At 34.7% G+C, this 24,221-nt stretch overlaps 1 protein-coding gene across 1 annotated transcript; it reads left to right on the top strand.

The window, feature by feature from the left end:
• The first annotated feature begins 7,847 nt into the window (after positions 1 to 7,847).
• Positions 7,848 to 9,285, top strand: LOC142539093 (uncharacterized). Its single transcript, XM_075644382.1, has 3 exons — positions 7,848 to 8,399; positions 8,484 to 8,712; positions 9,143 to 9,285. The coding sequence occupies exons 1-3, from the start codon at positions 7,848 to 7,850 to the stop codon at positions 9,283 to 9,285; spliced, it is 924 nt and encodes a 307-aa protein (XP_075500497.1).
• Positions 9,286 to 24,221: the final 14,936 nt, after the last annotated feature.

Raw genomic sequence — 24,221 nt, 5'->3', positions numbered from 1 at the left:
CGAATCAAAGATAACAGAGAGTGCTACAAATCATATGTTGAACACATTTCCAGAAAACCAATCAATAGGTCGTAGAATATTAAATAGCAGAGGGTGACGGGTTTTGAGATGCAGAAATTTCACAGCTTGAGCAACTTTACGAGAAAAATCATATCTCCCTAGTTTCTGATCAGAAATTTACGAATTTAATATCGAATCGAAGATAACAGAGAGTTCTACAAATCATATGTTGGATACATTTTCAGAAAACCAAGAAAAAAGACTCAGAATCGAAATAACAGAGGTTGACGGGTTTTGTGACACAGAAATTTCACCCGAAGACTTAAAATATCGATCGGTCCTCTCCTAAAACCCACAAAGCTTCGACTCCAGCCTTATGTTCCCCTCTTACTCGACGTGTACAGCGCTTAACAACATAAAAACCGGCAGCCCCTTTGCAACCATACAACAAAACGTGAGCAACATGCAAAGGAACCGAAATTTCATGTCAAACTTTCGCAAAAACGCAAGCATAGTGTAGATCATACAATTCTCATACAAATATATTAAATTCAGTATATATTTACAGATCACATGCGACAATGAAAATACTTTTAATTAAAATAACATTTCATAATCATGCATGAACTTAAACATCTTCATATCATCATAAATATATTCATATCCATATCCGTATTCCTTTTTCGTTGAATTCAGATCGTTAATTGTGACTTTCGTATTAGGATTTCGATGGATTCATCTACATGTAACCACAGTACTGGACGACGGGGACATCAGCAACACTCTCACCCGTCAACTGAGCCTTGGCCTTACGTAATAACATATCATCGTATTGGTATAAGTCACAATTACTTAACATCCTTCAACATTTCATATTCTCATCACTTTATAAAATCCATGCATATAAATATCATTTTTCTTTTAAACCAAGCATGCAACATATCTTTTAACGTTAACGTTTCATCATAAAATTCCATAAACATTTAAAATAATCACATTAACATATAAACAGTATTCAGGACACTGTCATGACGTTTACTAATTTCTAGGTGTAAAATGACCGTTTTACCCCTATAAACGTAATTTTTCGTATTTATACTTAGACCTCTAAACGACATCCCAAATCATTCCAAAGTTAATATATAACCTTAAAACACTCCCATAAAGATTCCTTAAGCTTAAAACTTAGCTTTTTGATAGGTTCCTCTATTCATTTTTAAACTTAGACGTACGTCCCGTTTTGACTTGTATGGACTCGAAACTTAATCAAACTTTACCAAACTTGGAACCAAAGCTTAACCACACCTAATTAAACAAAATTCTACCCAAATCAAGCCCATTTAAGTCCCTTGAACTCGCCTAGGAAGTTATTGAATTTTTCTGCACCAAGAGTCCTAATCCTAATATGATTCGAACCTAGGCTAATTTTGACTCAACCTTAACCACCATGTACAGCCTCTACCCAACCATCCTAGGACCTAGAACCAACCCACGACACGCTACTGGACCAAACCTACCAGCCCAACCACGCCTAGCCCCTCAATCGTACCCTAGGACTCTTTGCGCACCCTCCTAGGCGCGGCTCCCGTCCTCCCTTGCTCCAGCCATCGTGCAGCCCATCAAGGACCCTGGTTTAGTATTTTGAGACCACAGGATGTGTCCTTGACAGTAGCTAGCAGCTGCATGCGTCTAGGAAAGCAACACACCTTATCCAAACCCTAGGACTCTAGAACATACAATTTTCGTTCATAATGGTGTCCTATATTTTCCAGCATTTAAACACGCTCCCAAGGGTCATCAAACATGTGGAAAACATCTCTTCAAGGTCCCCTACCATGGAAGCCCCTTTGTGCATCATTAGGAAGAGTTTTGGGTTTCAAAAACACATGTTCTAAGCATAGGTTGGCAAAAATACGAAAATAAATACAAAACCCAAATGCTTTTCATGCAAACATAATTAAAACATGTAATATGGTGTGTTAGATGAGAAAAAAGAGATTTATGGTGTGCCTTTGCGTTTTAAAACGCTCAAAATACAAATACTGTAGCGGTGGAACGTCGGTAACGAACGGATGATGTTTTCTATTTTTTTTCTACCCTTTTTTTGGTCAAAACCCAACCAAAAGCCCACGTTGAGATGCACGGGAGTCGGGTGATCGTTGTTGGAAGGAAGAACGATGACTAAATTCGAAGAACGAATGAATAAAAAATCAAATCTTTCCTTGCCCAAAAGGTAGATGTTTCGGCCGCTGTTCTTGGAAGGTTACGTGAATGCGTGTGTGCGTGTAGGTGTGGGTGTGTGTGGTATACTAGGACTCTTATTTATTTATTCATTATGTTCCTTTTTTTGTATATAATAAAATGCTTCTTTAATCATTTAATTAATGGGCTTAATTAAGCCTAGCTTTTTAAATAATAAATTATGCTCATTAAGCCTATTAATTAATATTTAAAATATTTTATTTAGAAAAGTTCGTGAAAAAATTAGCCGAGTTATCAGAAATTTCATATTTTTGTTGAAAATCAAATACCGATAAAAATTACGTCTCGGCGTATAAAATCACCTCAAAACTCCTTATTTTCAGAAATAACATGAAACATCAACCTTATTTTAAATAATTAAAAACAATTATTTGATAAAAACATTTTCCATTTTCAGCCCTCGGTCTCTGTTGCTCGATCGCATTTCGAATAACCTTTACAAATACAGTTTTATGCATTCATGTAGAAAATTTCATTTTAAATGTGTAAACATGCACACTATATTTAATTAATGTAATTAAAACCATTTAATTAAAATACATAAGAAATTTAATAACTTGCATGCATGTGGTTCACGTGGACCTTAAAATTTTCTGGACTTCACAATCATAGAAGTTGGCACGGTTGATTGACAATACAACAAAATAATATATATATATATATATATAACTAGAAATCAACCAAGAGAGCTGCATGTTTTGATGATATCTCTTAGCCCGGTGATGAAAATATCAAGCCGTCAAAACGAATGAATAGAAAACTCAATTTTATACACAAGTCATATATCACAACAAAACATTATATATCAACTAGAAATCAACCAAGAGAGCTGCATGTTTTGATGATATCTCCCAGCCCGGTGATGAAAATATCAAGCCGTCAAAACGAATGAATAGAAAACTCAATTATACACAAGTCATATATCACAACAAAACATTATATATCAACTAGAAATCAACCAAGAGAGCTGCATGTTTTGATGATATCTCCCAGCCTGGTGATGAAAATATCAAGCCGTCAAAACGAATGAATAGAAAACTCAATTATACACAAGTCATATATCACAACAAAACATTATTTATCAACTAGAAATCAACCAAGAGAGCTGCATGTTTTGATGATATCTCCCAGCCCGGTGATGAAAATATCAAGCCGTCAAAACGAATGAATAGAAAACTCAATTATACACAATTCATATATCACAACAAAACATTTAGTTTTAAAGTTATCTAGGAGAAATATTAGTCGCAAAACCATGCTGACTGAAACAAAAACAACAATCAATGCAGTCTGACGAGTTCAGGTATTTTGGTCATATATCTCAGCTTGGTTACTCAAATGGAACAATTCAGTATGCGTTACGAAGATAAGAGAATGATCTAAAAATCATCTCCACAAGTCAAAGTCTGAATCGGATAAGAAAAAGCTAATAAACCATGATACCTTTGTTGGTTTTGCACTTAATGAAGAACATGTTCCAGATTACTAACTGTCTGATTTGTCGAGCATATATCTCTTATACGAACATAAAATTGACTGATTCTTGATTCCATGGAAAGCTAAGAGAAATGGATACAACTTTTATGTTTATCACTTTGCCCATAAATTGATATCAAGAGTAATAATCAAAATAACGGAACAGCTCGACTTGATCAGCTTGACTTGGTTCATCCCAAATCAACCAAGCAAATCGGACCAGATCGGACCATCAACAACCAAGTTTTGCAAAATGGTCAGAAATACGAATTTGATCATTGCAATGTCAGAATCCATACACAACATTTCTAAACGATCATATTCTTGTATCTAACGTCTATATCATTTTCGGAGCCATAAATACAATATATTGAAGATAAAATACAAGTTTTGGAAGATGATTAAAACATGGACAATCTACATAAAGAAATTGTATAGAATGAGAGCAAGTCTAAGTGTGAGTATACATTTGATATATACATGCACTGTAAAATTTCTCTCACACATTTACTTAATGGTGCGACTTTGATTGTTTCACTCTCAAGAGTAGTATAATTCGGTGAATCTGAATATCGTATCCACAAGGAAGTTAAGGTAGTTACAAGTCCAATACAATGTCTTTTTCTTTTGTTTTTTTTCTTTTAATTGTTTAAATCTTTAATTGATAATTTTTAATTGTTCAAATTTTAATTTAAGTAATTGAGATTAGAGGATCCACTCTTGGTATTTTAATAAAGTTAACATTAATGAATATTATTGAAATCCACTTGATAAAATGGTTCCAATATATTAAATAATCATATTTATATTATGTTATATATTATTGCTAATTATAAGTATATAATATATACCAAGAAATTAATATTATGATATATTCATATATAATAAATCAAAGCATCTACTTTAAATTGTTGGTAATATCAAACTAACATTTAAATCAATCCAAGAATTTAGTGTAACATATAGCAACAATAAATCAAAACTTCTACTTATAAGTAGGGTATAATAATGCTTAAAAAATAAATATAACATAAAAAATAAATAATGATTAAATAATATAAAACATAGATTATTACCTTTTAATAACCTTATTATCATACCAAGTGTTTCACATTTTCATCTCAACTTTGGGAAGTTAGCTACTCATTATTCAAAGTGTAAAACTTTGAATATAAAATTAACATGATAATTATATTTAAATGAAGAAATAAAGAAAAAACAACGAGAGAAATATTATTTTAACGTCCCGAAAATTTGAAGATTCGCGTAAACCACATGCATGCAAGTTATTAAATTTTTTTTGTATTTTATTAAATTATTTTAATGCATTAATTACATGTTTATCTCATTAATTTGTGTTTACATTCATGGTTTATTTAGGGGGGTGTATTCAATCTAAACTTTTAATGACTTTTATGGAATTTTAAAATCTAGAGATATTCAATTTAAACTTTTATATACTCTATATATGTTTAGTGGTATTCAACATGGATTTTGGTAGAGTTTTAAAAAGTCATGTGGTATTCAAACTTGACTTTTCAAAACTCTCCATAAGTCAAGAGGTATTCAAAAAATCCATAGATTTTCAAGGATTCTTATTTTATTATTCATGTACAAACCTTGAAGCCTTATGTACAATTACAGAAAATCTAAAATATTCTTCCACCTATACCAAAGATTTTGATGGATTTTCTTTTTTGAAAAATACGCTATCTCTCTTCTATCTCAAACCATCTCTAGGATTCTTCACTCTCTCAAAAAAATTTTTTCTATTCAAAGGTATGATTGGTCATTCTTGAATTTATTATATTGTCAATATTTATGTGTAAAAGTAGATGAATTGTTGTTTTTTTCTTGAATCATTATGATTATTGTATTTCATAAATTTTCTTTCATCTCATAAAAACGATGAATGATCCGACATGTGATGAATTGTTGTTTTTCTTGAATCATTATGATTATTGTATAACAAAGGAGTGTCGATTTGAAATTCATCACATCGACATGATTACTTGGCCTGTGTGGACAATATAAATTGTCGATTTTTTATTTTAATTTTTTTTAAAAAAAAACTAATGATCATGGGTCCGTGAATGAATTCTTGGCACAAAACATATTTGACATGGAAGAGTTCAATTATTTTTACATTGTGTTTTTGTTCGGAGATGATTTTGCCGCCGGTTGAGGTCCACTTGTCTATCTCATATTGCTAGCTGCTTAGTCATCGGGACTGTTCAAGCTTTAAGATTAGACCTACCAATTCCAACTAAATTTTTTTCAACGAAAATTGGCTTTACCATATTACCTACCAATTCCATATTCCCCACGCTCGCATAAACATTGTATTGATTTATTCAAGGAAAAAAATATTTTTTTATTTCATAATCAGTGTCCTGGATTCTCAGGCCATATCCAATGGCAGATGAAACATCCAAGGGGCGAGAACCTCGCCGAGGTCCTAATAACAGTGGAAAAAAAATGATTATGATTATTGAACAAGCCATCTTATCACATCGACACTCCTTTGAATTGTGTTACCACATATTATACAGTGTTTCTTTGTTTGCTTCAATGAGTGTGGGAAGATAACGCCATTTTTCAGCTGTTAGGAATAGAAGAGTTAGGAGCATAGTAATTTTTCCTTCTCGACTGTGAACCCTTTTATTTTCTTGCAAGTATTCATTTTTATTTCAATATATATACTATGAAGGTATGATGCATTTTTACACGTGTAGACTGATGCATATTTAATGTTCTAACATATTCGACAAAAAATTTAAGAACTCCATGCTTATATTTTAATATACTTATTGAGATATTTAACTTGTACCTTTTCTTAAGAAATTATAAATGGGCGATTCACAAACAAAATATAATTTGTGGACAACTGAGGAGAGCAATGAATTATTAAAACTCATGGTCGATGCTGCCATGAGAGGATGGCGTGATAAGAATGGGATGCTGAACAAAAGAACATTGGAAAAAAAATATACTTCCTGCTCTTAACGGAAAACTGGGGTGTGAAAAGACTTTCGCACAATATCAAAGTCGTTTGAAATGGTTCAAACAACGATACAATAATTATTCTAAGCTTACACGTCATAGTTCTGGGTTTGGATGGGATCCTGAGACAAAGAAATTCACGGCTAATGATGAAGTATGGGATGAATATTTTAAGGTGAGAATCTCAAATTAGAATAATAAAATTTACAATTTTCAATTAAATTAGAATTATTTTTAACAATTGTTGCTTTTTGTTCTTTGACAGTCTCATCCTAAACATGAACATTATCGGACAAGCACTTTTGAAGATTATGAAGATTTGAGAATTGCAGTTGGGAATGGAACAGCCACAGGAAAGTGTTCAATTGGATTAGGAGATGACACTGATGCAAGAACATTTGAGACTGAACAAAATAAAAGTACTAGCTTAATAGATGATTACATGTTTGATTACGATAGTGGTGAATTCATTCAAAGTGAAAGACAAGAATCTTCATATCAGCCTCCACTTCATGAGGACTTTACTTCTCCATTACCTTCTCAACCAATGAGTTCAGAGGTTCCACCAGCCACTAGAAAACGAGATAGGATAGAGTTTGAAACAAAATCGAGCACATCAAAGAATCCTGACCAAGATATTATGCATAAGCTCTCTTACAACCTTGAGAAGGTAGCTTCTAAGATTGAATCAATTGGTGATGTAGATGATAATTGTTGGGATGCTATTAAGGAAGTCCCAAACTTGGAGAATCGTACTCGGTACAAGGTGTTTGACTTACTTAATACTAGATCAAAGAAGATGGCTTTCCTGAAAATGACAATCGAAGAGCGCTTGGAATGGATAGACTATAAGTTAAATGAATGATTGATTTTTGGTGGCATAAATGAGTGATAAACATTGTGTTAAAATGTTTACTAATATTTTTTTGAATTGCTTTTTAATTATTGAGCTGATAGCGAATTTGAACTTTTGGATTATTTCTATTCTATAATTACTCCGTTTTTTTATTGAACATATCTTGTTTTGGTTAGACATATGATGTTTTTTCATGGATTCATAGCTTTTTTATTTTCGTTACTTGTTTTATGTCAGGTGGTTAATTTAAATGTCAAATATCAATGTGCACAACGTAGATGAACAAATGGAAGAAGAAGAACTGGGAGAAGAATTACATGAAACTTTTGAGTATTTGTTGATCCAAATTTTTGAGATCCTATATGTGCTAAATGAGCACATAATTAACATTCATAGAGAACGTGTCCATCCTCCCTTAACTAGACAATCAACAACTACAAGTGGATACGATTATATTCATAGAATATTAAAAGAGGATCCAACAAATTTTCGAGAAATTTACAGAATGTACCCCGATATTTTTTTAAAATTATGCACCATTCTTAGAGAAAGAACACCCTTACAAGACACAAGATACATTTGTGTTGAAGAAATGCTTGCCATGTTTTTACTTATTGTTGGTCAAAATACTCGATATTGCTTGATTCGTAAAACATTTGGTCGATCACACTACAATACTAGTCAAAACTTCAACAAGATGTTGAGAGCATTAAACAGCATTGCAGTAGATATGATGGCTAAACCTGGATCAGCTGTACCAGAAAGAATAACAGAGAGTACAAGATTCTACCCTTACTTTAAAGTAAGTAATGAAATTCTTGTATTATTTTTTTTGTTGTTTTTATTGTTGCAATTATTGTTATTGCTATTCATGTTGTTGGTGCAGGATTGCATTGGAGCTATTGATGGAACTGATCATATTCCAGCGACAGTGTCTGGGCGTGAAAATAACAGTTACTATAATCGCCACGGAGTAATTTCTCAAAATGTTTTGGCAGCTTGTAACTTTGATTTAGAATTCATTTACGTACTCAGCAGATGGGAGGGATCTGCTCATGATTCACACGTGTTGGCTGATGCTTTATCAAGAAATAATGGACTTAAAGTGCCACAAGGTATATATTTGTTTCCTATATATTACATGACTATTTATATTTTTTGTAACTTTCAAAGATTATGTATATTATTCATTAGTTAATTAACTTTACAAATATGATTTGATAGGTAAATAATTTTTAGTGGATGGTGGATATCCAAATCGACGTCAATTCTTGGCTCCTTTCCGAGGTGTACGTTATCATCTTTAAGAATTCACAGGTCAAAGGCGTCACCCTGAAGATGCTAAAGAGTTGTTCAATCTTCGTCATGCTTCTTTGAGGAATGTTATAGAGCGGACATTTGGTATATTTAAATCACGGTTCAAAATATTCAAGATGGCCCCTCCATTTCCATATACGACCCAAACAGAGCTTGTATTGGCTTGTGCTGGATTACACAATTTTCTTCGAAAGGAGTGTCGATGTGATGAATTTCAAATTGAACCAGATAATGAAGCTCAATTGTCTTCATCGGCACAAGTTTATGGAGATGAAAACTTTGATCAGTTATTTGATACTCAAGAACAACAACGAGCAAGAGCTAATGCATGGAGGGATACCATAGCCAATGGAATGTGGAGCGATGCATAAAGAATTGAAATTTTGATTTCAATAAATTGGATAGTTCATTTGTCGTTTTTCACAAATTAAATTTATTTAACCTTTAAGTAAGTAAAATTCATTTACATTTTCATAAATAAAAAAATTTTAAAATTTAATAGGTTTTATATGTTCAATAATTATTTAAAAGAAATTAATAAAAAAATAAATCACAATTATAAAAGTTTACAAAAGTCTACAAAAATCTTGAAAAAAAGTCTATAAGAGTCTATGAAACATGGTTTACAATTCCATGAGATTCTATAAAAGTCAATTAAAATCCATCAACTCCAAAAAGTCCACCTTTTAAAAAAAGTCATCAAAAGTCATTAAAAGTTTAGATTGAATACACCTCCTTTAAAGTTTATGCATTAGGGTTTCTAGTTGCATTTCGCGCCTGAACGAGGAACAGAGACCGAAGAATTTTCAGAAAATTATTTTTATTACATGATAATTTTTTATTAATCAATATCAGATGTTTTAAATATATTTTTCAAGAAATGAGCTTTGTTGGGTATTTTTACCCGCCAAATCATATTTTACAGTGGTACGCAAATTTTATCAAATCGGGGGACGTTTTGAGGGTTCGGCTAATATTTTCAATAACTTACCAAAACAAAATATTTTCCCGGGATATGTTTGGACTTAATGGGCTTATCTTTAAGCTTGATGACTTGAAACTCTTTGTAAACTTTTTAAACAATAATTAATGGCCCATTAGAGTTTATTATATTATTTCATTATTCCCCTAAACTCCATTAACCTAAACCTAAACTACTACCAGCCGACACCTCACCTTTTCCCTACCAGTTCTGTCGGTTTTCAGAAAAAGTTCATCAAGAAAGCTTCGGCCAAGCCTTTTCTCCAAAGGAAAAAATTATCCCGGCACTCGTTCTTCGATCTCCCCGCGTTTATATCATCAAGGCACGCCCTGTATTCACATTGTTGCATTATTCACGCTGATACTGTACTGTTATGTGTGCCTTGTTCGAACTTTTGCATATTCTTACATGAAATATCATGGTTGCATCGTTTTATCACGGTTGGTTCTTAGATCTTGTGCAACTCACGTTTTAATTGACTTTTGCTGCAAGGGGCTGCTAATTTATGATGTAAGGGGCTGTAGGTATCGAGGATCAAGGCGTTTATAGGCTGGAATCGTGGCATGGTCAAGTGGAAGCCGAGTTTGTGTGACAGCCGTGAGGGTGAGTGTGTTTGCTTCGATGGGGCTGTGGTTCGAGTATGGGGTGGGACGGCAGTGCAGAGGCTGAACCGAGGCTTGGACCAGACCCTGGTGGGTCTGAGTCACGGCCCAGGGAGTCCCAACCACCGCTGGAACCATCTGAAGTGCCGGCCGCACGCGTCGAGGAGGGAAGCTCGGGTAAGGGGATTTTGAGTGCTAGCGATCGTGGCCTTCGTGTAGGTTTGCATGGGGCTGTAGCCGTGATACTAGTGGGTTCAGTAGGGGATAGTCTTGGTCCTGGGTGGGCTGGTTTGGGGCTGAGTCGCTTGGGCGTGAGATAGGGACGAAAATTCTCAAGTTGAGGGAGTGAGGGTTTGTTCATAGGTTGTGCAAAAATCCAGCAGCTTTCTAGGGGTTGTTCGAAGGGCTTAGGGGTATGATCCCGAGGTTTTTAGATCCTTTTAGATGTCTATTAGGTGCGGTAAAAAGTTGAGAAAAATTTGGGAAAGTTTCGGTTCGATTCGGGTTAAAACCGGGACTCTGGTCTAAATTTTAAAACGAATCGAATAAGTTCTGTATTGGGCTTGCGTTTATGTCTAAGAATGGTTATAAATATGATTCGGGATGTTTTAAGGATTTTGGCAAGTTTCAGGTCGAATTTAGAGGTCCAGGTGTAAAATGTTGATTTTGGGTTTCTAGGGGCAAAATGGTCATTTTGTACTCGGGGTGAGATTTTAGTCCTGGTACCGCCCTGAGCACAAATTATCATGTTTTTAAATGATTATGCATCATGATCACGATTTTTATGAATTCATGAAATATACATTGTATGCTTGGTTTTAAGGAAAAATTTGCATATGTGCATGATTTTAATAATTGATGAAAATGACGATGTTTTGAATGATGGGAATTAGTTGTGGCTATCGAGGCATATATAAATGCTTAAGACGTATATGTAAAAATGATGATGATGAGGCCTAGGCACAATCGATGGATAATCCTGTCACTGATGTCTGACAGCCGCCAGATACCGCGGTTCTATGTATGATGGATCCATCGTAAATGATGATGTACGATAGTCACCTCTAATGAACTGAATTCACCAAAGGAAATTGAAACGTCTGCTTATTCGTTTTCTTAAAACATGCTAATTTTTTTTAAACCTCACTTAGCATCGGCCGAACCATAAAATATTTTTGACATCATTTTAAAAATAAACATCCAACTGCCATTTAAAAATCCAAAGGAAAATATTTTAAAGCGTAAAATTGTCAAACTTTTTACCAACCTAAAAATATTATTTGAAAAGTATAGCTCATACTATAGCCTCTCTAAAATCTCTCATAACATAAATAAAAGACGAAAAAATATTTTTAACATAACTTGAAATCATAAATCATAACCAGTGCAGAAAACTAGCGTCGGTACTCGGGTTATGTGCACCTTCAGTCTAGTCAGATCAACCATCAAGACCTCCATAATCATTATTATCATAATCACCTGCATCAATCACACCTAGTGAGTCTAAAGACTCAACACGTCATATCCTTGATATCAAGTAATACGTAATACAGTTAACATATAACAGTGAAAAATACTTGTACTTAAAATATCATTTTCGTGAAGATGCATAAACTTAAAACATAACATTGTCGTAAACATTTTCATGATGCATAAAAACATTTTCATAAAAACGTTTTCATAATCTTATGCATAAACATTTTCATACACATTTTCATATAAACTTAAACATATTCATATTCGTATCCATATTCATATCAACGTATTCATATCATCATATTCATATTCATATTCATGTTCGTGTTTGTTGAATTCAGATCGTTGATTGTGACTTTCATATACGTGTTGGGCGATGGATCCATCTACATGTAACCACAGTACTGGGCGGCGGGGACACCAGCGACACTCTCACCCGTCAACTGGGCCTTGGCCTTACGTGTTAACATATCATCATATACATATACATATCCGTATCCAAGAAAATACGATCGTCGGGCTCCCACTGGGACCATAACCCTCACGATATCTCCAACATATCATCTTGTTAGTCACAATCCCTTCACGTCCTTCAACATGTTATCACCACTTTTAAAAATCATGTCTATATGTATTATTTTGATTTTCCATATTAAATCATAAAAATCCATAATCATTTAAAAATCATACTTTAACATATAAACTCCATAAACATTTTAACATTTTAAATCATAAAAATCCATAAACGTTTAAAATCAACATTTTAACCTATTAAATCGTAAACATTTAAAATAAACATTTTGACATAAAAATCCATGAACATATAAAATAAACGTTTTAGCATATTAAAAATTCATAAACATTTAAAATAGACATTTTAGCATATTAAATCATAAAAACATCCATAAACATTTAACATAATCATATTAGCATATAAAACAGCATTCGGGACACTGCCATGTCGTTTACTAATTTCTAGGTGTAAAATGACCGTTTTACCCCTGGACGTATAATTTCCCGTTTTTGACTTTTTCTTAATTTCTTTGACTCTAAAATGTCCCAAATAATTATTTAAGCCTATATGAATTTTCTCATATTTTTATTTAGCTTAAATCGAGGACTTTTAAATTAATATTTAAATATAACATATTAATGCATTTTAATCCCGAATTAAACCAAACCTTAATATAAAATTCCCAAATTAAAAACTTAGTCTTATAATAATTATTTAAGCCTAAACCTAGTTTCTCATAATTTTATAATGCCTAAAACTAGGCTTTTCAATTAACTCGTTTAATTAGCGTTTCGTGCGACGATTAAATCCCGAATAAATCCAAAACTCGATATTTTGATCCCAACTTTTTAACATAACCTTTTTATGATTTATTCTACCCTTCCAAGTCATGGGCCACACCCGTGAACCATGGATTCAATTTTTCTTCTTTAATTTTCGTTTTTGACCCTTCGACGAACACACCGAGCCATCTCCCAATTTACTCAAGCCGCGCCCGAGCCACCTCAAGCCAAAACCTAGCAAACCCATCTAGGAACCCTCTTGACCAAGCCCATCCCATAAAACGAGCCCTGGCCCGCTCAAAAACCTTCTGTCCCTCAACCCAATTACATGCATGTGTGCGTGTGTAGTGTTTTTGTATACTAGGACTCCTCCTCCTTCTAGGACACCACCGGCTGTTAACCAGTTGACCCAACCTGACCCTAACCAACCCTGGACCACGCCCAGACTCGACCCAGACCAGCCCACTCCCTAGAACCCAGCAGCGAAGCCCCTAAACCAGAAGCACAAACCTGCGCAGCTTCCTTGCTCACTCACGGTCTTCCATCTCCTCTCGAGCCAGCAGCCATCCAAGCTGCACCAGCCCCTGCCAAGCCCTTCTAGGACCTTAATGACTCGTCCTGGCCCAGCCCAACGCCCCCCAAGCCGAGCCATCACTCCCTGCCCCTCTGTAATCCTTGCGCTCCTTTCCCTTAAAGCCCACGGGTTGGAGTCCTAGCTTGCTAGGACTCCTTCCCAGCCTTGGTGTTCGATTCCTAGCCTAATAACAACCCTAGCTTAGCCCTGGTCCAGCCAAACCGAACCATGCAACGAATTCCCCCCTTAACCGATTCACCTTGACCCCTAAACACCCTGTTTTGTCCAGCTTGTTTTAAGTTCAGGATGTGCAACGTTTTGGTGGAGTTTTATGAACCTAAAGCTTTGTGTAAACACCCTTAAATATACTCCTAACATGGCAGCCCCTTTACCACATACAAAACATTATTTTTGGATCAAAACCCATGCTTTAAAAACTCATGTTTGAACAATAACGAAAATAATTTAAAAGTGTCACTTGATCTTCATGTAATTCATAGTTAAATACATAATATGATGTGATGATGAGTAAAAGGAGAATATGGCGTGCCTTTGCGTAATTTACGCACGAATATAAGTTGACGATGAAGAACGGGGTCTAGGAGACGATGGCTTTGATGCTTCCCTTGAATAACCGAAAATTCCACTTCAAAATATTGTGTGTGTGATGTCGTGTGTATGGGAGGAGTTTTTCAGAAAAGGGGGAGGGTTTTCATGTATTATATACTAATTAATCCTTTAAACAAGCTTAGGCCCATTAAGAATGTAATTAGGCCCATTAGTGCTTATTAAAGTTTAATTAAAATCTTAAAAATAATTTCGTTTAAATAAGTTTGTGAATTTATTAGCCTGGTTGATAAAACGTTCGTATTTTTGTTGAAAATCCAACACCGATAAAAATTATGTCACGGCTTATAAAATCATCTCAAAAACCCTTATAATAAAAAGCATCATCCTTAATTTAAATAATTAAAAACAATTAACCGATAAAAACATTTTCTATTTTTCAGCCATCGGTCTCCGTTCCTCGATCGCAACTCGAATAACCTTAAAAAAATACCTTTTTATGCAACAATGTAGAAAAGTATATTTTAAACATGCAAACATGCACAACATAATTAATTAATGCAACTAAAACATTTAATAAAAATACACAAAGAATTTAATCACTCGTATCCATGTGGTTCGCGTGGACTCTAGAATTTTCGGGCGTTACAGAAATGATAACGATGAATGATGAATAATGAATGATGACTAACGATGAGCTGTTTTGACACGTCATGATTTTACACGACACGTATATGTTACGCTTTAAAGTTCATGAAAGATATGTTTAGTATGTTATTTTTCACTTCTGTGTGCCATGTATGTACTTGTTATTTCCGGTACAGGTGTGTTGGGTCTTTAGACTCACTAGGCGTGTGTGATGCAGGTGAGCTTGATGTTGAGGGGAATGGAGGTGCCGAACTCTGGGTAGGCAGACCTGGTGAGGTGACACGACCCGAGGAGCGCATGTTTTCCGCATTATGATTTTTGAGATTTGAGAGGATATGAACATTTTTATACGTTGATGATTTTAAGATTTTATTTTGTTTATGTTTACGTATGATTTTGGATGAATCTGGTTATTTTAAACTACAATATTTTTACTGTCAAATATTTACGATTGTTTTTAAATGATATATTTTTCAGTAGAGTTGCATACGTGCAAAATATTTAAATGGGATTTTTTAAATGTGAGTTCTTTTGAATAAAAAATCCGCATTTTAAATAAGTGGATGTTTCAGTTATGAACTCAAATGTTTGTTCATAGAATGAGGGATGTCTCAATATATTTCAATACACCCCTATTTATAGCCAAATTTGGTGTGACAATCACAAATAAAATATTATTTTGTACACATAAATCTTCATTAGTGTTCCAAGAAATTATGTCATCGTACACATCACTTTTGAAAACTTTCTCATCCGATTTTGCTTTCCACATTAAAAAAAAAACATGTAGATAATTGAGTGGTTTGAATTGTGGTATTTTTTGTTACTATTTGATCAAGTAATTTGAGAGATATGGTCAAAATGCTCTAGTATGGTAAAACTGTCACTCCTTTGTTAACTTTATTTGTTGCTTAATTTGATCTCAATTGTGAGAAAATTTTTATCTCATGCTTGCCACCAATATTGTAGATATTAAAATCAACTTTCTATAGGTTCAAGAATCATCTTAATCTCATTTGCAAAGCCAATGCTATTCTTGTTTTATCAAACCTGTAAAAATAGTAAAAACTTATAATTACACAACAACTTATATTTTATACAATTTATTATAAAACATATAATATTTAAACATTTAATAAAACAAAAAATATAAATTTATATTATAAAACATTTAATTAATGTACAATTTTTTATGTTTATCACCCCCAACCAACTTATTGCTAATCCCTATCAATTTAAGCGTTAATAACAACACAAAACATATTTATTAATTTAAATAGAAATGTAATCGAAACTATCCAAGTGTTTAAATTAAAGTTGAAAACTGTCAAAGTTATATCAAAATCATCATAATTATAATTTATGAAATAATCTGAGCTGGTCAATTCAAATCTTATTTTCAGGTAAATAAATATACATGGCCTTCAGAAATTCGTAGTAAGAGTCTCAACTCCATATCCTCAAAGGTTAATAAATGTTTCAATTTATGGGAACGATTTCTTTCATGGAGTTGGAATACAAATAAATGATCAGAAAAATGGTTTACAGAATGCAGACAGACAAACGAGCCAAATTAATCAAAAGATAGAAAATCCATTGATTCAAAATCTAGTTATTCTTATTATATATATATTATCTTCTTTTGAGATTTTTTTCTTTCATAACATCATAGAATCAGACTAAGTTTATGCTCATTGACCACATATTTATTTAATTTTTACAATATATTTCTTTCTTTCTTTTTTTCTTCTTTCTTTTTTCTTTTTTATGAAAGATAAATGGGTAGTAGCATATAACTTTAAAATTTCATAGATCTTCAACATCTCTTTTTAAAAGAAAAAAAAATTGTTCTCCCTTCAATCATAATATGGCATTGTCCCTAATGTCAAAATAACTATTAATAAAGAGTACATAATGAAAGAGATATCATCTGAAATTTTATTGAAGATAATAAACTGAAACAAACACAAACCAATCCACGACTTTTGAATCAATGATCCAACTTTTTTTTCTTACTAGTTAGGATTATGAACAAAAGCTTCCAAATCATCAATTAATTGGTCGGCAGATAAGCATCCATCGTGAATTTTCTGAATTGAAATTCTGCTCCACGGCTTTATCAATAAATGTCAACAAGCTGTCATAATAATTATTGATATTCAACAAACACACAGTTTTATCATCGATATTAAGTTGTGCCCAATAAACAATGTGAAAAATTTCTTCTAATGTACCAAAATCACCTGGTAGTGCGATAAAAGCATCCGAATTTTCAATCATTTTGGTGATTCTTTCATACATAGAAGAAACTTTTAATTCCTCCCCAATCGTAACACCTGTAATATTTTCTTCAGCTAAAGCTGTAGCAATAATACCCAAAACCTGTGTAACGCGTCTGAAAAAACAACCTACGTAAACTACATGCATGAAAATTATTTGAATTGCTTAATTATTTTATTTAATTGATCTTAAATGTGTATTTGATGCATATTAAATGAGTAAAGGTATGATTGCATGATTGAATGATAAATGACATGATTTCATGAAATTAAATGATTTTACCCAAATATTCGATAATAGACTGAGGAAAGGAGTCCTAGTAGCGGGAAAAGAGTCCACAAGTGGTGGGACTCTCCTCATGCCTGTAGACGCGCGGCCGAGACCTGCAGCAACCGAGAGGCTAAGGGCTTGGCTAGGTGGTCTAGGCGGTGGCTCAGGGTGGTCCAGAGAGGGTCAGGAGGGCTCGGGCTGGAGGGTGGCTCGAGTGAAGTGTCCTAGCAGAGTAAGGAGTCTTATGTGCTTAGGAGGGACTCACTGCAGCTTTTCTGGTGCAGGGGGCTGCAGCGTGAACTAGGGTGCTCGAGGCTGGTTCGGTTGGGCCTGAGACATGTCCAGGGTCTGTAAGGGTCAGAGGTGATCAATGGTTAAGAAGCTAATTGTGTCCTAGTTCGAATAGAATCCTAGGAAGACAAGGAAGCTCATGCATGAACTTGTGTCATGTGTGCAGGGATTGTGCGATGAGTAGGGGCTTGCTCCTTGGGTCAGGGACGTTTAGTAGGGTCCATAAGGGGTCTGGTCAGGGTTTGGCTTGAGGTGGCTCAACCATGGTCCAAGAAAAATGAGAGCTGGCTCGGTGGGTTTAGCTTAGGGGTTCGAAAATTGTTTATTAGAAAAGTTTCGAACCGTGGGTCCACGGGGGTGGCTCATGGCTAGAAAGGGTAGTTTAGGTAATAAAAAGTCTATGTTTAAAGTTTGGAAGAAAATATTAAAGTTTGAATTAATTCGAGAATTAAACACCTCATGAATTAGTAAATAGAAAATTAAATCGAATCCCATGAATTTAAGCTAAATAAAATTATCAAAATTAGTTTTAAGCTTAAATAATTATTTTAGATAAGCTCATGTCAATAAAAGTAAAAAACTCTAAATCGAGAAAATTTATGTGTATGAGCAAAACGGTCATTTTACACTTGGGTAGTACGTAATAGGTTGGCAGCGTCACGAAGGGTCATAACGCATGTTAAATGATATAAAATTATGATTTTTTATGAAAATGTGATATTTTATGATTTATGATAAAGCTGTGCAATTTTTACTGTTAAAATACTATTTTTGAAAGTCATGATATTTTATGCTTTAAAAAGAAAAAGGAAAAAATATTTTGAGAGTTGTGAATTGACTGTGACAAGGATAGAGGATATGTGGGGGATTCGTTCTAAGAAGGAACGGTGAACTTACAATTTTATGGGAATGTCGTGAGGGAAAATACCCCAGAGGGAGTCCGTTGACGGGACAAGGCTCCAGAGAGAGCCCGACGATTTTATTTCCATGGTGGTGCCTAGTGCCCGTCCCCATAGGCCATGTGGAGCTGAAGACCGATCAGTCGACCAGAAGATAAAAGCTAGTCATTTTCAAGGATCAAACTTCACCCAAAATGATAAAAGATTGAAAGCTTTACAATTAAATATTATAAATGATTTTACGATTTACGATTTATTTATGCTTAAAATTATTCTAAATAAAAATATGATTTTTAATGTTTATGATTGCATACGTCTTATTTTCTACTCATGTTTAGAACGTGCTGAGTCATAAGACTCACTAGGATTGAATGTTGCAAGACTTGATGATATGAGGAGGCGCTGATGATTGAGTGGATCGAGTACTGCAGTACACTCCCTATGGACATTTATTTTCCGCACTAGCTTGATAGATAAAAGATTGAAAAGATTATTGTTAAAAAATTTAGTAGAGATTTTTATGCTTTATTTTGATGTTAGTTGATCTTTTTAAAAGTCGACGTAGGATTTTTGGTTAATTGACGAGTTATGGATTTTTAAGAACTTGATATTTCAAATGTTAAATTATTATGATTTATGGAAATGTTAAATTATTTTAAAGTAGTAATTTTTGAGTTTATGATTTATATAAAAATAAAAGTAGGAGACGTTTCAATTGGTATCAGAGCCAAGCATCCCCAAAGGGTTGTGTATTGTCACTCCAAGAAGCTCAAGAAGTCACGCCTCAAGTGTATGAGTTTTTACTGCCTTATATTTTATATGCTAAATTTTTTTAATGCTTTTATGATACATGATATAAATGTTAGTTGCATGTTGCATGTAAAATGTTAAATGCAAGTTGGTTACGTGGTTTGGACGGCGTGTACAGATATGCCTCCTAGAAGGATTTTGCATAGGAATGATGAAGAGAGACATGAGGAGGATATTTCACAACCTCCACCTAATCAGGATGCTAGTGCCCATGTACTAGCCGGTATGGCTCGTTTACTAGAGCAACATGTAGGAAATGGTGCAAGGGTCCGGCCGGAGGCTGCATATGAGCGTTTTAAGACGATGAACCCTGAGGATTTGCATGGCACTACTGATTCATTCGTGGATGAGGGATGAATTAAATCTTTAGAGGAGATCTTTCGTTATATGGATATGGGGGACACTAACCGAGTTCGTTGTACAATCTATCTGCTAAAGGGCGACACTTCCTTATGGTGGGAGGGAGTGGAGCGAGAGGTGAACCTAGAGACACTGACTTGGGAATACTTTAAAAGGGTATTCTATGACAAGTATTTCACTTCTGATGACTGTTCTAGGCTTAAGAGAGAGTTTATGAGTCTCCGCCAGAGGGATTGGCCTGTTGCTAAGTTTGTGCAGAAGTTTCATAGGGGCTGTCATTTTGTGCCTTTGATTGCTAATTATGTTGCGGAAAAGTTACGACGCTTCCTAGATGGTTTGAGGCCGACTATCTGTCATGATGTGATGCTCGTCGATCCAACCGATTATTATAATGCCGTTTCCAAAGCTTTTAAAGCTGAGCAGTCACTCAAAGATATTAATTGGGAGATGCAGCGAAAGAGGAATTGTGCTCAGCAAGCTAGTCAGAATAATAAGAAGCCTTATACGGGACCACCTAAGCAACCGGAACCACCGAAACCACAAGGACAACCACCAAGAGAGAACATCCCGAAGACTGTTGAGAAATCATTGTGCAAGGAGTGCAATCGTCCACATTATGACAAGTGCATGTGGGGAACCTACAAGTGCTTCAAGTCTGGAGATTTGGGACACAAGGTTGGGGATTTCCCAAAGCTCAAGCAACCCACGACTGGAAGGGTCTATGTGATGCAAGCTGAGAAAGATGAAGTAGAAACGACGCAACACTAATTACTGGTAACCTAGTTGTTTAACATTCTTACAATGTCATTATTTCATAAAATGTTAAAATTGGGTATGGAAGTTGATTGGAATAATGAAGAACTTAGAGGATAATAGGTTGCATGCTCTACCTGAACTGGAGTTTAGAGACGACATTGAAAATTCGTGGGATATAAATACATTTTTCGAGATTGTGAGGACCGAAATGAAGAGAAAAAAATCTAAGTTAGAGGGTTAAGTTTGAAGTGAATAAGAGAGCCAAGCTTTTCAATTGTCAAGACAAGAAAAATTTCGAGGACGAAATTCTATTTAAGGGAGGAGATTTGTAAAGTCCGAAAAACCAACCTACGTAAAAACACATGCATGCAAATTATTTGAATTGCTTAATTATTTTATTTAATTGATCTTAAATGTTTATTTGATGCATAGTAAATGATTAAAGGCTTGATTGCATGATTGAATGATTATATGACATGATTTCATGAAATTGAAGGATTTTACTCGAATATTCGATAATAGGCTGGGGAAAGGAGACCAGTGACGACCAAGACAAGAATAATTATTTTTTACTAAATATTTTCAAGGTTTCTTAATATGATTAAAAAAAATGATTAAATTTTTCTAAAAATTGTAGAGTTCGAATTATTTTACGAGACGAGCTCGATTTTACCCGGGAAGCCGATTATGGGCAAACGATGAGTTTTTAAAAGATCAAAAATATTATTTTTGGTAACTAATTTTTTAAAATTTTATTTTTAAATTAAATAAGAGTTATTGGGCCCAATTTAACTAAATTGTGTAGGCCCAATTGCTCCTATACTTGGAGGCCCAAAACCTAAGCCCACTAACATGCAACTTAAAATCTATAAAATGCAAACCTAGGCTTCTTTGACACACATATCAACCGAATCACACACATTATCACACACCTAAAATTCTAAAATAGGAGAGGAGGAAAAGCAAGGAGTCTTCGTCACCCGTTCGTCCCTTCTTGTGCCCCTCGCCGACGATCGCGTATTTGAGTGTTTTAAAATGAAAAGGCACGCTTTCTAAACTCTTTGACGCATCATCAAACCATAATAAGCATGTTTCAATTTTTTTTGCATGAAAAATATTTACGTTCGATGGTTTAACGATATGACAATTATTTTCAAAAGTTTTGATTGTTTTTACATATATATGAACGTATTATGATTCCCAACAATTACGCTGCCAACATAGGGTGAAATATGGTTAGAACATGAACAATTTAAGATGAAAATAGGGCTGGACAGCAAGCTTAAAGGTTACATGTGAGTCGTTAGAAGAATTCGAGAGTCTGGAAGGGTTCACACATGAGTCAAGGGGCGATGCGATGCATGGCTCGGTAGGGGCTGGGCTAGGGGGTCGTGCTAGTCTGGGATGGGTTAGGAAGAGTCCTAGAAAAGCTAGGACTCGTTGACTGTAGCGGGAGAAGAGTCCGCAAGGGATGGGATTCTCCCCATGTGGGTAGACGCGCGGCCGAGAGCTGCAGCAACCGAGGGGCTAAGGGCTTGGCTAGGTGGTCTAGGCAATGGCTCAGGGTGGTCCAGAGAGGGTCATGAGGGTTCGGGCTGGAGGGTGGCTCGAGTGAAGTGTCCTAGTAGAGTAAGGAGTCTTATGTGCTTAGGAGGGACTCACGCGGCTTTGCTGGTGCAGGGGGCTGCAGCGTGAACCAGGGGGCTCGTGGCTGGTTCGGTTGGGCCTGAGACATGTCCAGGGTCGGTAAGGGTCATAGGTGATCAATGGTTACGAAGCTAATTGTGTCCTAGTTCGAATAGAATCCTAGGAAGACAAGGAAGCTCATGCGTGAACTTGTGTCATGTGTGCAGGGATTGTGCGATGAGTAAAGGCTTGCTCCTTGGGTCAAGGACATTCAGTAGGGTCAATAAGGGGTCTGGTCAGGGTTTGGCTCAAGGTGGCTCGACCATGGTCCAAGAAAAATGAGAGTTGGCTCGGTGGGTTTAGCTTAGGGGTTCGAAAATAAGTTTATTAGAAAATTTTCGAACCGTGGGTCCACGGGGGTGGCTCATGGCTCACAAGGGTAGTTTAGGTAATAAAAAGTCTATGTTTAAAGTTTGGAAAGAAAATATTAAAGTTTGAATTAATTCGAGAATTAAACACCTCACGAATTAGTAAATAGGAAATTAAATCGAAACCCATGAATTTAAGCTAAATAAAATTATCCAATATTATATTTAACCTTAAACAATTATTTGGGATAAATTCATGTCAATAAAATTAAGAAAAAATCTAAATCGAGAAATTTTACGTCTAGGGGCAAAACGGTCATTTTACACTTGGGTAGTACGTAATAGGTTGGCAGCGTCCCGAAGGGTCATAATGCATGTTAAATGATATAATAATGATTTTTATGAAAATGTAATATTTTATGATTTATGGTAAAGCTGTGCAATTTTTACTATTATATTGTTATTTTTGAAAGTCATGATATTTTATGCTTTAAAGAGAAAAAGGAAAAAATATTTTGAAGGATGTGAATTGACTGTGACAAAGAAAAGAGGATATGTGGGGGATCCGTTTTAAGAAGGAACGGTGAACTTACAATTTTATGGAAATGTCGTGAGAGAAAAGGATCCAGACAAAGCCCGTTTACGGGACAAGACCCAGAGGGATCCCGACGATCGTATTTCCATGGCGGTACCTAGTGCCCGTCCCCATGGGCCATGTGGAGCTGAAGACCGATCAATCGACCAGAGGATAAAAGCTAGTGACTTTCAAGAATCAAACTTCACCCAAAATGATAAAGGATTGAAAGCTTTACAATTAAATATTGTAAATGATTTTACGATTTACGATTTATTTATGCTTAAAATTATTCTAAATAAAAATATGATTTTTAATGTTTGTGATTGTATACGTGTTATTTGCTACTCATGTTTAGAAAGTGCTGAGTCATTAGACTCACTATATTTGAATGTTGTAGGACTTGATGATATGAGGAGACGCTGACGCTTGAGTGGATCGAGTGCCGCAGTAAACTCCCGAGGGACATTTATTTTTCGCACTAACTTGATAGATAAAAGATTGAAAAGATTATTGTTAAACAATTTAGTAGAGATTTTTATGCTTTATTTTGATGTTAGTTGATCTTTTTAAAAGTCGACGTATGATTTTTGGTTAGTTGACGAGTTAAAGAATTTTAAGCACTTGAGATTTCAAATGTTAAATTATTATGATTTATGGAAATGTTAAGTTATTTTAAAGTAGTAATTTTCGAGTTTATGATTTATATATATAAAAAAAGTAGTGGACGTTTCAACCTGACTACCTCCATGATGAGCAGATGTTGAAACAGATCTCATTAACCCAATATTACCTCTCCCATATACCAAGTGAATTTTTCTCTCAGCCAATATCTTTCCAAGATTATTCGCTGCTTCTACAAACACTTCATTTTTTTCCAGGACTCAACCCACAAAATACACAAATATTTTTCAATGTTTGTGCAGAG

Source organism: Primulina tabacum, chromosome 3 (genome assembly GCF_025594145.1).
Source record: "Primulina tabacum isolate GXHZ01 chromosome 3, ASM2559414v2, whole genome shotgun sequence".
Taxonomy (NCBI): domain Eukaryota; kingdom Viridiplantae; phylum Streptophyta; class Magnoliopsida; order Lamiales; family Gesneriaceae; genus Primulina; species Primulina tabacum.
The sequence above is the reverse complement of the archived record's forward strand: the minus strand, read 5'-3'. Positions and strand labels throughout refer to the sequence as shown.